The sequence below is a fragment of the Gasterosteus aculeatus genome, chromosome 9 (assembly GCF_964276395.1).
Source record: "Gasterosteus aculeatus chromosome 9, fGasAcu3.hap1.1, whole genome shotgun sequence".
Classification (NCBI taxonomy): Eukaryota; Metazoa; Chordata; class Actinopteri; order Perciformes; family Gasterosteidae; genus Gasterosteus; species Gasterosteus aculeatus.
The window spans coordinates 5,266,434-5,283,397 of NC_135696.1; the positions used below are offsets into that span (position 1 = coordinate 5,266,434).

General features: G+C 44.1%; 2 protein-coding genes across 3 annotated transcripts; both read left to right on the forward strand.

The window, feature by feature from the left end:
* The first annotated feature begins 51 nt into the window (after window positions 1-51).
* Window positions 52-6,044, forward strand: znf207b (zinc finger protein 207, b). Its single transcript, XM_040187135.2, has 10 exons — window positions 52-274; window positions 988-1,114; window positions 1,233-1,371; window positions 1,689-1,877; window positions 2,309-2,384; window positions 2,569-2,630; window positions 2,730-2,869; window positions 3,619-3,867; window positions 4,246-4,402; window positions 5,238-6,044. Exons 1-10 carry the CDS (start codon window positions 234-236, stop codon window positions 5,387-5,389), a joined length of 1,332 nt encoding a protein of 443 aa, XP_040043069.1. The 5' UTR covers window positions 52-233; the 3' UTR covers window positions 5,390-6,044.
* A 374-nt stretch (window positions 6,045-6,418) lies between these two features.
* Window positions 6,419-13,611, forward strand: cd7al (cd7 antigen-like). 2 transcript variants are annotated; one of them, XM_040187136.2, is made up of 6 exons: window positions 6,419-7,045; window positions 9,072-9,215; window positions 9,305-9,658; window positions 10,427-10,816; window positions 11,775-11,881; window positions 12,288-13,611. In XM_040187136.2, exons 2-6 carry the CDS (start codon window positions 9,158-9,160, stop codon window positions 12,507-12,509), a joined length of 1,131 nt encoding a protein of 376 aa, XP_040043070.2. In that variant the 5' UTR covers window positions 6,419-7,045; window positions 9,072-9,157; the 3' UTR covers window positions 12,510-13,611. The 2 variants fall into 2 exon arrangements, with proteins under 2 accessions (XP_040043070.2, XP_077936388.1); XM_078080262.1 differs by having other exon boundaries at window positions 6,653-7,031.
* The last annotated feature ends 3,353 nt before the right edge of the window (window positions 13,612-16,964 follow it).

The window sequence follows — 16,964 nt, forward strand, 5'->3', positions numbered from 1 at the left end:
TCTAGTTATGACAGTATTCTGGTAGTACATCATATCAACCTGTCTCCTAAACTTGGGGCGTGTCTATGACATGACGTCTATTTTCTGTGCTCGCGAGACTGCAGCCTCCACTACAACTTCCTTGAGCACGGCGCCATTTTCGGCGTTGTTACGGGACTACAGCATGCTGTTGTTATACAGATAATAATACCAGTATATAACGTTTAAGACTCCTCTTTCAGTATTCTTTAGAAATGGGACGAAAGAAGAAGAAGCAGATGAAGCCATGGTGCTGGTATCCTTTTTGCCTCGGTGACATAATATCGCCGTAGAAATGCCAGAGGCTAGCCGTTAGCTTGACAAAAGGAAGGCCTAAGCCTAGCCTCTCGGAGGGTTTATCTGCCTGTAAGCTAACGCTATCTTAACGACTCGCTCATCTCTAGTAGATTGGTTTGGGATTTTTATTTTCTTATTTTAGTCAAGTCTAGGATTGATACCACAAAAACATTTGAAGTCGTGTGCAGTTAACGGTAACGGATTACGTCGAGTTAATGCTGAGAGGAAAGGTGAGCGAGCTGTCTCCGTTCCGATGCTAGCTCGCTAATGGTTAGACTGTTAGCTATGAGGCGAGGTTTCAGTGACACATCTAACTGGGCTTGAGCTGGATTAGTGAGAAACGTGCGGTTTTCCAGTTGTGTCTAACACAAGTGAACATGAATTATGTTAATTACGCCTTGGCTCAATATCGTTATGTTTAATCACTAACGTTATGATTGAGGCTTGCATGTTTTTCACTGGCTCGGGTGGTACATGGTGAGTTTTTACATTACATATCATTTAGCTGACGCTTTTATCTAAAGCGACTTTGAAGAAGTGCATTTCAACCATAAGGATACAAGATCGAGAAACACGAAAGTGGAATTTCATCAAATAAGCCGATTTACAACTTGCTCCGTCATTATGGTGATGCTTTCTCTTTCGAACACAATCCTTAACTCTTGACTCTAGGTACTGTAATCGAGACTTTGATGATGAAAAGATCCTAATCCAGCACCAGAAGGCAAAGCATTTTAAATGCCATATTTGCCACAAGAAATTGTACACAGGCCCGGGCTTGGCTATCCATTGCATGCAGGTAAGTGACTCTTTCATTGTCATTTATCTAACTTAATTTATTGAGTGTCTTTGGTTCCGCAGAAAGTGGGAAGTGAATGACTTATCGTATCCACTGGCTCACTCTGCTTGGTTTTCAGGTACACAAAGAAACAATTGACAGTGTACCAAATGCGATTCCTGGAAGAGTTGACATCGAGCTGGAAATCTATGGTATGGAGGGTATTCCAGAGAAAGACATGCAGGAAAGAAGACGAACATTAGAACAGAAATCTCAAGGTTTGTATAATTTAATGTATTTTCCATTCCAATTTCAGTCAACGGCTATGTAGCTGAATTTATTGTTTTTACCTACATTTTATTTCCTATAATGGCTTTGTGTATTTGGACTGATTAAATGTGCATTTAAATATGGTAAGACCCCCAAGTGGTAGTGGGTAAACATTGGGTGTCCCATCTTGGTTAAATGTATTTTCTACAATGTTATTACGTCCGGTGTGCTTACAAAAACACTTTCTTTTGGTAGAACCTTAAGTTAACTTTCATTTTGTGTAAGCTTCCTGTTACCTTAAATAATATGTTTTTTCTCTTTTCAGAGAGCCAAAAGAAGAAATCAAACAATCAAGACGACTCTGATGAGGATGACGACGACGACGATGAAGCAGGACCATCAGTTCAGCAGGTCGCTGCTGTCCAGCCCCAAGCAGGCTACGCTGCTCCGATGGCCCAGATGGGGATGCCGCCCCTGGCCGGTGTAGCTGGGATGCACCATGGAGGATATCAAGGCAAGGAGCTCTGTAAAAAAAAAAAAGAAGTTTTTAATCGGCATAAACTCGTGTTGAAAAATGAATAATGACTGATTTTAGCCTTCAATGTTTAGGTGTTTAGACGAATGAGACGTGGCAGACCTTGACTTGGTTCTTGTCTGATAATTAGAGAGTTACATTTTAGGATTTTGTGATGTTAGGTTTTCCTCATACTCAAAAATGCAACAGTACATTGTGTGAATTCTATTTCTCCCTTTTTTTCATCCCCTATTTTCATGGTTACCTTCATGTTAAACACACGTAAATTCAAATAAATTAAACTCAACACACTACTTTTCTGAACTACTACTGCTGACTGAGCGGCTGTAAAGATGTGACGTGGAAACTCTTGAGAGGTCTGGAGTGATGTATTGTTTAATCAAAACGTATCGTCTTACTTGTTGTTGTAGGAATGCCTCCCATGATGCCTGGCGTACCTCCCATGATGCACGGCATGCCCCCTGCCATGCATGGAATGCCACCAGGGTATTGATTGACTTATTGATGCGTTTTAATGCTACCATTTTAGATTTAATGCTATTCAGTTTCAGAATTTCAAATTATTTCTTTAATAATAGTAATAAAAGTCTCTGCGTTACCGCACATGCATCATTGCATCCTCGCTTTCCTCTGTAACACCAAATCAGCATGGTCTCTCTGCCTTTTGCAGCATGATGCAGATGGGTGGAATGATGCCTCCCATGATGCCTGGGATGCCCGGTATGCCCCACGGTGAGTTGTGGTTTTATTTTTTGACGTGGTTACAAATAGCATGTCCACAATGTTCTGGTGCCAGACAGGTTAATTGACCTGTTTGGGTCGTTTGTTTAGGAATGCCACCTCACATGGCCCCGAGGCCAGGGATGCCCCACATGGCCCAAGCTGCTGCAGCCGGAGTGATGCCCAGTCGACCGGCACTACCGGTGGCCCAGCCGGCTGTCACCAAACCCCTCTTCCCCAGTGCGGCACAGGTGGGAACCATGCGCAGCCCCCCCCCCTCACCTCCTCCAGTCGGCAGCACATGCTCGAACTTAGTTTAGAGCTTTATCTAAGCCTGTCTACTGATTTAAAGTAGATGGTTGGCAATGCTTTATTTTATTAAACTGTCCCTGCAGTTTCCAGTCAACACAGTTGCTTTCACTTCTCAATACTTCGGATTTCCGATGTACCGCTTATCACATTCTGTAATCCGCTGTTCTTCTTTTGCACTTCCTCAGCGCAATTTCATTTACTTTTCAATCAGCATCGCTATTATGTAGGACATTTAGTTCTCATTATTGAATTTGGATGGAGTGGACATGTTACATGTGATCTCCTTTCCGCCATGCTGCAGATGGGCGCTGGTGTTCACAGCCACGCTGCCGGAGTTTCCTCTCCACCTGCAGACCTTCAGTCTGCCTCCTCTCAGCCTCCCTTTCCTAACTCCCCACAAGTACGCTCGCAGACAGGCCTTCGACTTGTCTGTGGCAGCTGCATGTTGCTTATTTAGGAACTCTGCCTGTTAATTCTCAAGCTTTAGACAACGCCCATTGCCAAAGGGAATGACACTGCATCAAAAGGAACACGCCAGCCTTAATGTTGTTGAACAGTTATCCCTGACAACTGACATACCCTTTTCTCCGTGAGCTTTATATCTGTGCATGTGCTTCAAGCTAACGCAGAATGAGGCGCCAGGTTCTTGGCGTACCGTTCACTTACCATTACATGCGTCTCTTCACAGGCCCAGCAGAGCACTTCAGGAGCTGCAGCTCCAAACTCCCACAGTACAGCTGCCGCCTCCGACCCGCCCAAAGCAACATTCCCCGCCTACACCCAGCCCTCTGTCTCTTCTTCCTCTTCTGCTTCTTCTTCTAACCCCTCTAGCAGCACTGTGGCCAAACCCCCGGCCACAGTGGCCACCAAACCTGCCACCCTCACCACCACGAGTGCAACTAGTAAGTTGATCCATCCTGATGAGGATATCTCACTGGTAAGTTGCTTGAGCTTTCTACTTTGCCCTTTTCACAGTAAGTAATGACTGATACGTATAAGAGCACGTTTATGGATGAGAGGGTCGGTGTGCCATTAGTCTGGAATGCTAATGTTAATGTCATCGTAAAGTTAGACTTTTATAGGAAGCTTGCCAACCGTTAAGCCTGTATTTCCATACACTTACTGTGTAGTTGCACCTTTGTGGGTCTGTTAAAGGATGTTTCTGAACTTGAATGTCCTCAGTGTGAAATCAGGGCACGGCATCATTGGTACCCAATTCCTCCTAATTTTTGTCAGTGTTTATCTTTGTGCTGTAAAGGGCACACTAGATTTTCTTCAGTCTGAACATGCGCTCTTGTGTTGTCTCTACCAACAGGAGGAACTGAGGGCCCAGTTGCCCCGTTACCAGCGACTTGCACCCAGGCCGGGTCAGGTCCACGTTGCTGCTCCCCCTGTGGCGGCTGTGGGCAGCATAATGCCCCCACAGCAAGGCATGCTGCCACAACAGCCTGGCATGAGGCACCCCATGCACGGTAAGAAGATGCTTGTTATGCACATTGGACGTGGTTTCTGCCCGAAGATCCAAACCTGAGACTAAATGTATTGAGTTTGTGAATCTTAAATGGAACCACTTTATTGTCGCTATCTTAATGATATCATCTAAAGGATTTTAGACAAATTGCTCTCACATCAATTGTAATGAAAAGTCATAAATCCTAAGGAGAACTGAGAAGGACTTGATCCCATGCAGTTTGCCTACAGGCCACACAGGAGTACAAGCAGCCACTTGTGTGCTTTTATTAAATCCATCTTTTTGTCTGGTGTCATGGTTTGGAAACCTCCTTTAAAGAACAGAAACTGGAATTGTCTGAGTCAAAGCTGTACACTAGACTTTTACAGCGGGTAACCTGCTCCATCTTAAAGGACCACTTCCACCTTTTTGTACAGTGACATTCAGCTTCTTCCCTCTAGATGGGGGTATGTATTGTAGAAGAAAGCTCTATAAAAACAGCTTTGTTCCAGCAGCCACCACTCGGGTGAACAAACTAGAGGAACAGTACACAGATGCTATAAAAGCAAGGTGTATGTATTTACTTGACTTGCTTCACTTTTGATTTTACTTGGTGATTTACTGATTTGTACTTTAATCACCTTCGTCTTGCCTGGGTGGATTGTAATGTGTGTCGAGATGGACGCCAGTATACTTTTGAACACATTTCTGTAATAGTGGAGAGGACACGGTCTAACTACTTACAATTATGTGTTTATCGATGGAATCGGCATAAGCTGCAGTTTTAAACATAAGCTGTGGGATCTGTTAGAATAGCAGTATTAACGCACTGTCCTCTCCTTGTGTTCTGCTTGCAGGTCAGTACGGCGCTCCTCCTCAGGGCATGCCGAGCTACATGCCTGGGGGGATGCCTCCCTACGGGCAGGGTCCTCCTATGGTGCCCCCCTACCAGGGAGGCCCTCCCATGGGCATGAGGCCGCCCGTCATGTCTCCGGCTGGGCGCTACTGAAGCGGCAAAGCAGCCACCACATTAGGTTTGGGGTTAACACCTTTCTCTCATCCTTGTGCTTTTTCAAACCTAGCTGCAAAGCAAAGCGCAGTAAGACCAGCGGTGGTGAAGACAAACATTTGTTAGAACTATTGGACATTTTCATGTAACATCTTTATTGGAGAACAGCCAATCACCACACAAGTTCCTGAGAACTATTTTGTTGTCATCTGGTTTCATGTGAGAATATATATCCCCCCCCCCTGCCCCCTCCCCACACATAGGTTTCACTCAGGTTTATAGAAGTAAAGTGTGTTAAAATGATTCATATTTCTTTTGAAGCTGCTGGAGTTACATGAACGTACCGACCCCTTACAAAGGCAAGTTTCTCTTGTAAACATTTGATTCTTTGAATTTTCTTTTTTATTTTGGATAGATTGGGGCCCTCACAGCGCGCTTAGGTGCTGTTGGACTTGCGTCCCCAACCTTGGTTGGTGAGGGTCTCAGTGACAAATGATTCCGACTTCAGTAGTGTTAAAAATCCACGACTCTTCAGTCCGTAGCTTTATCCTTATTCCAGGTTTGCTTTTAATATGTCCTGGTCAAGAGGGTTCCTGTATGCATCCTTTGTAATGTTTTATGAATCTGTTGTAATAAAATTCATCTTGAAATTCAATGCTGGTTTGTCCTGACGTGCGTGGAGGTGAGTGATGAAGGTTTGTACTGGTGTACTTATGCTCTTTTTAACGACCAGGGTTCAGGTATTTAAAAACCAAGTTTGCCATCATCTGTTTGAGGGTTCACCTCGCATCGTATAAGGATACATATTGCAAAAGAAAATGCTATTGCATTAGGTCAGAAGGAGATATAAGATTTTGTTGTGCACCACAAGCGCAAAGCTCTGATGTTGGCCAACTTGTGCTTCTAAATACTGCATGTTACCTCATAGCTGCAGATTACATACTACATGGAGATGCACTCTGAAAAGGAAACTAAATGTCTTTCCTGATCTATTAACCGTTTCCTCTTTACATGTATACTAGTACTCAAACATGCATGAATGCTGTAATGTTAGTTTGTCGTGTCCCCACTACAGGGGGGCAATGCAAAACAACAAACCCAACAACACAGCAGCTCTGAGTCAAAGTCCAGTTTTACAGAGTTCTGCGATTCAGTGGTGATCGGGTTCATAGTTTAAATGACTCGTAGATGCAGACGTTGCTGACTAGTGACGTAACTCCCTGAATCACCTTCCTGCTTCAAGATGTAATGATATAATCAAAAAGCAAGAGTTCAGAAGAAATCCCTCACAGTGGATGGTGGCGACGTCTATTCTTAAACCCTACTTGTCATTTGGGCATGAAGCTCGGCCTGAGGCGACCTGCTCTGCTGCGTTGTTCTGTATTGCTGGGTTTGGTTCATCTGACCTAAACGTTGACAATCAGCCGCGCAGCCTCTGAGGTATCGGGCCGCTGACACGAGGGTTCGGGTTGTTTGGGCCTCGTGTGGACCGGGAGGGCTGGGGAGGGAGGGGGGGTTCTTGTGGGTGTTTAGAGTGGCATCATTGTTTCCTCTGCGCACATCACTTACTCCTCTGTATTTGTTTCTGTTGTTCATAGCCCGTCCGTATCAGCCTTAAAACCCACTGAGCTGGCATGAGAAGGTCAGTTACACCCAGTAAGTACCTGCTTGTTTTAGTCCCGGTCTGTCCTGTACGACGGGCCGCTAGGCGTCGTGTTTCTTCATGTAGTGTTTTTAAACTGTTAATTTTTTTTGAGGACTTTTAGATGGGTGTAGTGTTTGAGAGAAGCAACCGTGGTTCCTTTTCAGTGATTTAAGGTACAACAACTTGGGCATTGAAATGTAAATCCTTTTTTTTATTGATGGAAAATGTTTATGTTGAATAGTGTGGATTATGAAAAGGAGCGCTCTGCCTAAGGAAGGTGTTTCTTTGGTTTAATAAAAAACAAACAAATTCATGTTTGTATAAATGAAGTTTTTGGAGCAGATGTTTTGGTATTTGGGGAATACCAGCGGCTCTAAGAAGCCATTTAATTAATATGTAACCAGTCAGTGTCACGTGTTCTTTTTAATAAAGTGATTGCATTACTTTGGAGCCTATTCTATTTGTCTTTGGGATCGGGAAACATTATTTACCTAAATGTGTTTGACATACAACAAATTTGACTTGGCGGTCAAGACAACATAGTACAAGAAAATGGCGTGTTAATTTGAGATTTACAATTTAACGTTACGGTATAAAATATAAGGCTATGGGCTAGAGGGATATAGAATAAACAATTAAAAATAACTGCTAAGGAATTTAAATAAGTAAAAAAAAAAAAAAGACTCCCTCTAGTGGCCTAAATGGGATGTCATTCAGCCACTACAATGATCTACTTTAACGCCACTTCTCAAAGGACAGAAACCCTCAAAATATCTGGTTTTAGATCCAATATGTTTATAGATTGTTTGCTCTTAATATGTTGTGTCCAAAGTTTAATAACCGCAGTGACTGAGTGAGTGATGGAAGCATTAATGGTCATGTCTTTACCTGTTACATATTCATTTAAAAATAATTAAATTAAATTAATTAAAATTAGTCTAAAAATACATATGTCGTATTTCCAATCTCCACTTTTTATTAAATTACATTTCATCATGTTCTCTATCAGCATTTGTTTATTGTCGTTCATTTAAATCGCTTCGCGCGTGTGTGTGTGTGCGTGCGAGATATCTGCGGTCTTGGCTGTTAGTTAATTTACTTATTTTTGTGTAGGTAATACACAACTGGTCTTTCATCATGTATTTATAAATAGGAATATTACCCAGTGCAGGGTTCATATTGTTTCCTTCCTTTTTGACCATATTGCAAAGTATTACTTAATGTTAACCTGTATGTAATGTACTCACTTTAGTTCAGTATTTGCGTAAAAAGTAATGAAATGGAAACTTCCTCAAACCAAATTGTGCATCTATGTCCGAATTGAGCTTCTTTCTTTCTTGCGGTGGCTTATTGTCTTACATTTCCAGGCATTAGTCATCCTTGTGAGGTTGTGGTTCGAGGCTCAGCACATGCTGTGTTGCACAAGTTTGAGACCGCACAAACATTTGGTCCACCTCCCTGAGACATTCTAACTTATGGTGATCTAAATGTGATTGATTAAACGATTGAATGCACATGACTGTGGGGCTGCAGACCCCCTTTGGAGCAGGAGCATGCGGCCTTTTAATCAGAGCATTAAAATTATAAAAGCAGCTGAGATCAGTGCTCGTCAATCAAGTATCGAAGCTCAGTCGGCAGGCGTCTTTTCCGAGAATCCTCAGGCAAATAATCAGAAAGCAGACTTGTCGCGTTCGGACGCCGGCCGTCCGTCACAATCATTACCTCTGGAACCTGTAAAAATATGAAGTGCTTGAGACACCAGACCGTGTGAACGGCGTTCATTAAAATGATTCCTGATTCCTCCTGAAAAGGTCCCAAGTGAATGAGTGTCTTTGGCTGTGACCCACTGCAGATGCTGGATCCATGTGAACGGAACCTTTGCTCTGAGCTGTGATGAAATGCCTCAATAATTCACTTTGCCTCCGAAGCTTTGGCGTGCGTGCGTGTGTTCTTCCTCTTGTGTCTTGAGGTTTGAAGGTGGAGCTTCATGGAGTTCCTCTTGGGTTTCATTTACACCCACAGCTTTTGTTTCTCCAGCTCTTGCGTGCATGTGACCTGTGATGGTTTACATCAGCGACTTACCGCCCCAGGATCGCGACTAGTGTCTTCTGGCGGCGTTCAACATGACGAAGGTGGCTCCCCTGTGGGCTCTGCTCATCTTCATCACCCAGACTGGATCTGGTGAGTTGATCATTTGGCATTTTGAAAGTAGAGAATTGTGATCACCAGACAAGAACACGGATGAACATGTGTGTTTCTCTTCTATGAAGTACGCAGTGACATGGTGTTCCTGCAGAGGAACGAAGGCGACTCGGTGCTTCTCCCCTGCGCCGTCGAGCCGAGGGAATCTCCGCCCTTCGGGGTCTACCTGAAGCGCCACTGGCTGCGTCCCCGCGAGGTCCTGTTCAAGCACGTCGGCCACGAGCACACCGTAGACAACGGCGAGGACAAGGGCCGCATCAAAGTCAGCGGAGACGCCAACCTCCACGCTCTGAATGTGACCATCTCGCAGCTGAGTGCGGCGGACACGGACCGCTACGTGTGTGAGTTCATTGTGGCCACCGTTTCCTCCGAGGACGAGCGGAGACCTGGAAGCAGCGAGTTCTTCCTCCTCGTTACGGCCGGTGAGCGTCCGTTCCTTTCTTCCCACGTCACACTCACCTTTTTCACTAGTTTTCTGCTCCCACGGGGAACTTGAGCTTTCCACGACTCTTAACAAGAAGGTCAAATACAAGAGTGTTGGTTTTTGCGAAAGGTGTTTTTTGTGTTGTGAAACAAAGCGTGTGGTAAAGGAGTATCACGCTGGTGTATCATCCAGGTTTGGGTCCGGGTGCACTCGAACTACAACTTCAAAAAGGATGACTAATGCCTGGAAGTGTGTGCCAATAAGCCACCGCGAGAAAGAAAGAAGCTCATTCAGGACATAGATGCGCAATTTGGTTTCAGGAAGTTTCCATTGTGTTACTTTTTACACCAATACTGAACTAAAGTGTGTGCTATTGGAATCAATATGAACCCTACACTGGGTAATAACTGTAAAGATATGAAGTATATTATGTTGCTGTCGGGTATTACACCGGCAAGATCTGCCAAAGCAAGATAGTCTTATATGCTTATCTTTAGGGGGGGGGGGGGTCCCAGCTGGCACCAGGCGACAGACTGACAAACAACCACTCTCACATTTACACACACGCAGAACGTGTAAAACTCCACACAGGAAGGCTGCTAACCACCAAACCCCCGCGTGCCCACCTGCCGAGACAAGACTAACTTTGACTCGAGAGTTTAATGTCAAAAGATCAGAAATGAATTCTCACACGGCGCGGCCGTGCTGAGCTTCAGCGGCGAGACCAAAATGGCTTCTGAGGTTTATCCCCTTTCCCTTCCTGAAGATGCCCCCGCCATGGCCGACTTAGGGTCGGTAGAGACGTGTTCGGGGGGCTCAGCCGTGCTCCCCTGCCTCCCCCCGCACGGCGAGGCCCTGCCCGTTGAGGGGGTGAGTCTGAAGCGGCAGCGGGGCCGGGCGCCCGCGGAGGTGCTGTACCACTCAAAGCGTCACCAACACGGCGGCAGCCCCCTTCCTTCCCCCTCGTCCTCCCGGTTCTCCGCGGAGAGGGTGCAGCTGTCCTCGGCGCCCGGCCCCGGGGGCATCACCTACAACCTGACCCTGCTGCAGCTGCAGCCGGCCGACAGCGGCCTGTACAGCTGCCAGCTGCTCCTGCGTGGCGGGCCCGACACCAGCACCGGTCTGGGGACACGTGCGTTCTTTGTGTCCGTGCAAGGTGGGTCAAATCACTGCAGGGGTGGGGGGGGGAGACTCCATAGCGGAGTTACGTCGTCTCACCCAAGTTTTGTTTTTCGGGCTTTGGTTCTTTTGTGGCACACGTGTTCTGGTCTCTGATGTCCGTCTCTACGCCTTCTGCTCACACAGCTGCTACTAATAACGTTCGTATCAGCGGCTGGGACTGAAAAACAACTGTTTTAATGTAATTTCGGTCTGTTTGTTTCTCTTCAAATAATCATTTGAATAGAAATCATCTGAAATGTCGACATCTCTTCAGTTACAGAAGCACTTTTCACTGTGTGCTCACTACCGACAGAACTAGACCATAACAGACGTCACTAACGCAATACGTTTTTCCTTTCTTAAATCCTCCCGTAATCGTGTATGTCGTCATCATTCTGGTGCAGTCCCACTTTCTGAATGTCAAGGTTGAGCAGTACCACATTTATGTGTCTTAGGTGGTCTGTCTGCTGCTAATCTAAAGATTTCCTATTATCAGTCATGTAAAAACACCGGAAACAACAATGGAAGTCTCCTTCTGACAAGTGTTTTCTGTGAATTTGAGTGACAGTTGCTGAAAACGACAGTGCCATCAAATGTTTGAGTAATAATTTAATCTACATACTTGTGGCCCTTAGACTAAAGCCCTTAGACTTGGACTAAAGCATTATTTATATATTGTTTAAATATATATATATATATATATATATATATATTTCTTGTGTCTGAGCCATCAAATATCTGTTTGCTGCTGATTACTGCAGCCTACAAATGGGAAGGAAGTTCGGCTCTGTGGTCTTCTGCAGTTCCACTGAACCCATCGCACTCGAGCCGCCTCTTAAACCACAGACTAACGTACTGCTTTTGTTTACGTCTTACGCTATTTTGTGAATGCACTTTCTTCTCCCAGCAGCCGTTTAAATCACCACTTCTCGTCTCCATGTGCTTCTTCACAGGAGGTCAGTGCGGCTGCTCCAACTACTCCACCCTGCTGTATGCTCTGTCCTCAGCGGTGGTCATCCTCATCCTCCTGCTCGCCCTGCTGTTTGTGGTGTTCTATAAAGTGAGTGGACCTCGTATTGTAACGCGCTGCTCTCGTCCTATGCGAGGAGAAGGAGGCGGGAGTTTACACGTTGCCGAAAAGCAGCAGCATATTGAGGGCGCGAGTCTGTGACCACAAAACCACAGTACTTTCAAAACCTGTTGCTGTCAGTTGTAACCATGTTTTTCTTCAAATTTGAGTCCTAATTCTTTTAGTTTGAGTGTAAGACGAGAAATGAATCTAAGAAGTGTATGATGGTGTATTTTGAACAATCGTAAAACATCCATTATTATTATTAACGGTGACACTCTGGGACTTTGTGTTAAAGATTCTGCCTCGAGATAAAAGCGGACAAACTTTGATTTTAACAGGAAATCTGCTTTTGCACTTCACTGATTTGTTTTGCTTCTGTCTCAATGATCGTCAGGGCAAAGCCCGCAGCAGTTCCACCCTCAAGTCCCACCCTCAGGCCCCCATCTACGAGGAGATGACCGGGTTGCAGGCTTTCGGTCGAAAACCGCAACCCCGGCATCTGGAGGAACAGGCTTCATCTGAGTACACAAACTGCCAGCAGAAGAAATCCTGTCCCGAAAACCATTACGAAAGCCCCAGCGGGGCCCTCGGCCCTCGGAGTGATGCTCAGAAATGAAATGTCAGACATTGGCCCCATCTTTGCTAACTAGTACAATAGAACCTCTGCAGTATCTCCAGCAGGCTGTGACAGAAAGGTTCCCCCTGCACGTCTTCAGGTCAGGAGTGTGGGAGAGGAGAGAGGGAGTCTGTACCCCCCCCCCCCCCCCCCCCCGCCCCCCTCTCTTTAGCACTAAAATCTGCCAAAAACTCCCCAGTTTACATTTAAATACCTGACAAACTTATTACATTGACCCTAAAATCCTCAAAAAGAATCAATCAAACTTTTCCATACAGATCCTGTTTATTGGTTCGTATGTGGCCTTTATTTCTCATTTCTTTTCAAACAAAGGTGGTAATGGATGCCTTGTGTTATGGGGCCACTCTAAAAAAATAAATCACAAATTGAAAGACCAAAGTGTCCAATCTGCCTAACCTGCGTAACAAGCGGTTTCCTTGCAGAACCAAACAAACCGCTGCACCTCCTGCACACCACATTACCCGCTGGCATTGCGGATAATGTGACGGTACAGCCCGAGCTGCCTGGTTTATTGACCCCAAAGTATTGTTTTCAATGACATTTGTCTATGCATTTATCTCCAGTACGCTTGACTCCTGGGACGGCGTGTTTATGCGTCTCTGTAAAAAGCCAAGCAGAACGCTGCAGCTCGAGTCCTCACTAGGACCAGGAAAGTGGATCACATCCCTCCAGTTGTCTTCACACTGGCCTCCTGTCAAAGAATTTACTTTAGATCCCGGCTGTCGGTTTAAAGCGCACTGAATGGTTCGGGGGCCACGGTACAGTTCGGATCTGCTGATACCTTGTGTGATGGTCGTCTGGGACGGGTCTACTTTCTGTTCCCAGTCAAAGCAGCTTCAGTTCCACATACTGTATCTGAAACTAAGTCCCAGAAAGCTGCGTAGTCCGCTCCTTTAAATCCAGATTAAAGACTTTTGTTTGCTGTTTTGCTCCTCAAACTATTTTTAAGTCTCCTTGCTTCATGTTTGGATGTTTTCATTGAATTGCTTGTGGAAATGTGCTATTCCAATACAATACTAGGACTTTTTTAAATGCCATTTCATTGTATTGTCTCCCACCCTTGAATAAATTGTTTATTATTCGCTGTTGCTTCTCTAAACGTATTCAGTATTGATTAAATAAAACAATACTTAAAAATCACTGATGGAAACCAGGGGGACACATTTAAAAAAAATGACACCCAATAACAGCCAAGAAAATTTGTAATTTATTAATATAGTCCGAAAGAAGATCCATAATCCACGGAAACATTTTCCGGTGTATGTTCTTAACAATCACATTCTATGAGGAGAAACAAATCAACATTAAAAGCCACAACTTTGTATTTCAGTTACAGACATTTTCCATAATGTTTTTTTTTTTTTTTTTTCCTAAGTAAAGAGAAAGGCAAAGGCAGAGTTCCCCGATTGGCCCACAACCCTCCCCCCTCCTCCTCCCAGTTCATAGAAAAAAAAGAAAGAAAATGACCTTAAAAGTCTTGGGCTTTTTTTTTCAGTACAACCCACAGTGCTTTAGCAGAAGAATAAGCGCTCATTGGTTAAGGGTTACACACAATGTAAAGTCTTACTCAAACATTAGATGTCGATGATGCTGATGATGATGATGATGAGGGACGCCGATTGGAGGAGATTTGAGCACGAGAAAAACAAACGACAACAAGCCCACATAAAACCCTGAACCCCAGAGTCCGAGTCGACAAACAGCAGCAGCACAGCGGCTCGGTTCGGACTCCTCCCTCCCACTTGTGCATAGATCATGATCCTTTAAAAACCAGCTTTATTTCCCCCCAAACGTGCCTCTGAGAACCATCCGTTACACGTCAACCAACCTCCAAGCACCTGTCGCAGGAGCAGACATGCCGACAGACAGGAGAGATGACTTAAGAATCATTAAAACAAAACAATACAATACTTGCACAATGCTCCTGGACCACAGGATGGAAACTTTAAAGTCAAAACGTACAAATGCATTTTTCTGTCACTGTCTTTTCCACAAACTGTTGATCAGTTTAAATGTAAAGCAATTATACTTAGATTTCACATGTAAAGCGCTCGGCTTTCTTTCAAAGTTGATTCTTAGTCTTATTTGGTAAATATATAACTTGCTACAAACGTTTTTTCGTTGTTACTTGGTACTTTCTATATTCTGTTAAACTCGTGACCTTCAGTGCTCGCTTAGAGTTTAATTCTTTTCACAAAAACATTAAATCTAGAAATGATGGAGTTGTGATCTGGAACCCTGGCCTTCCTGAGACAAAATCCACATCTTTAATGAGTGTGCAAGATATCGAGCAAACTGTCGCTTACAGGAAATATAAAATCACAACTCAATACATAGAGATAGTCTGTCGACGCTGAACGAAAGAACTATTGAAATGACGCAACACTGATCAATCCCAGAGTTCTTAAAAGTAGCAATAGTCTTCATTTTGCAAGATTTCCATGTCCACATTTGATGGAAGATGAAATTAGTCTCAATTTGTCTCAACATTCCCGTTATAAATTCCTATTAGCTTGAACTTGGGATGAATGAAATGCTTGTAAACGACAGGTGGCTTTTGCAAAAAACAGACAAACAGAAAAGATAGGCACCTCTGAAATGAGTCTTGTAACAAACTCACCTCCCACACGTCATCCCGTTCTATTTCTCTTAGTTAACTTAGGGATCTCTAGTCCTTCTACAACTATCTATGGCCACAGTTCTTGGTTTTTTTTTTTTACCCCCTTTTGTTTTTATAATTTTTTAAAAACTTTTTTTATGTTACATTTTTTTTTCCATTTTTTTTTTGTAGAATTTGAACAAAATGGTGCAATACTCAATGATAATCCTTGTACTGGATTATTCCACAATAAAAGCCACTATAAGGTAGATCAACTTTTTACAGATAGAATGAACACAAATCCATTAAGTCCTTGAGTAAACATGAACACGTGAATTGTCACCGTCTCCCCTCAGTACTTAAACTCGTTTACCTACGATTAGCTGAGCGAGGGGCAGAAGACACTCAGTGCAACGTTAGACGATAATAACAATGTCTATCACAATAGTTTTTTGACAGAAAAAAACAAATAAAACAAAAGAAATGTAACATACTGAGTGGAGCATTACAGCGGCCCGCGTGCCCGCTACACAGTTTCTCGCGCACACATTCATACGAACATCTGACCTTCACGCACACATCAAAGATGACGTTTGCATTTTTTTCCACAAAAGATTTTGTATTTGTAACTCGATGCAATACATGTTTTTCTATTGTCTAAAAGCCCCTGGGTGTACCTGTCAGATGGAGAGAACAAAAGGAGAAAAAAGACTTCACATTACATTGTTGGCGCTCCGTGATTCAAGTATTTGCGTTTAATATTTTGTCTTATTTTGATATGTCTGTGATTTCTGACTGGACTGGTTGTGTTGGGCTTATAGACGGCTAACTAACAAACAAATACACATATGTACAGTACGAGCACTTCAGAGTACTGTAATATGTCAGCGAAACCGGAACGTGCATATCCAACTCCATACAAGAAAGCCGATGCTTCCAATCAATAAAGTATCAGTTCACACCCCCCTCCCTCTCCCCCCCCCCAAATTCTCTCCTTCGTTTCACTTATTTGCGGGGAAAATACATATTGCTCATTTTTCAGTTGTGTGAAACTAAGATCTTTTTCGAACAAAAACGAAACGTTTCAGAGGTCACGATCCAAGAAGTCTGAAGAGGTCATACCACACACACACCAAACTGACAGTATGCATGTGTGTGTGCATATATAGATACACGTCTATGTAAATACACACACACACACGGTTATCTAGAGCGGAGGTGTAGAGAGGAGGCCCTCTGGATGCTGGTGCAGCATGGGAAACCCCTTCACGGTCAGGGTGCAGGAGGAGGTCCGGGGCTGTTGGGTCTGTCTGAGCTTGGATCAAGGCAGTTACAGAAACAGGCAATAGTGATTTTTGCTTGTGTGCTGCAGGACTGCGAGTCCTGAAAGGTAGCCTTTCCCCCGCCTGCTTTTTTTTCTCCTCTTCTTCTTCCGCCATGTTTTTTTTTTAAACTTTTTTTTTTTCCAAAATGTTTTTAAGACTTGGTACCTCTTGAGATGTGCCCCCCCCCCCACCCCCACTCCGCAGAGCGAGGAGAGCGAGGCTGATACAGTTGTCCCGAGCCGTCTGGGTCTGTGGACACGTACAGTTCGGCGGTCGCGCTTTGAGCGGGACACAAACATAAAATCCAGATAAATACAGCATCCACAAAAAAGGCACCCCGGCCACCAGTCTACCCCTTTAGATGGTGGTAGTAGAGGCTGATGACCGGAGACGTTTCAGCTAGAAGTGCAGAGCTTTAACATATTATAGATTTTTTTTCCCTCCATTTAGATTTTTTAGCATTTTTAAGATTTTTATGTCAAACTTCATAAAAATGACGTTAAAATGCAA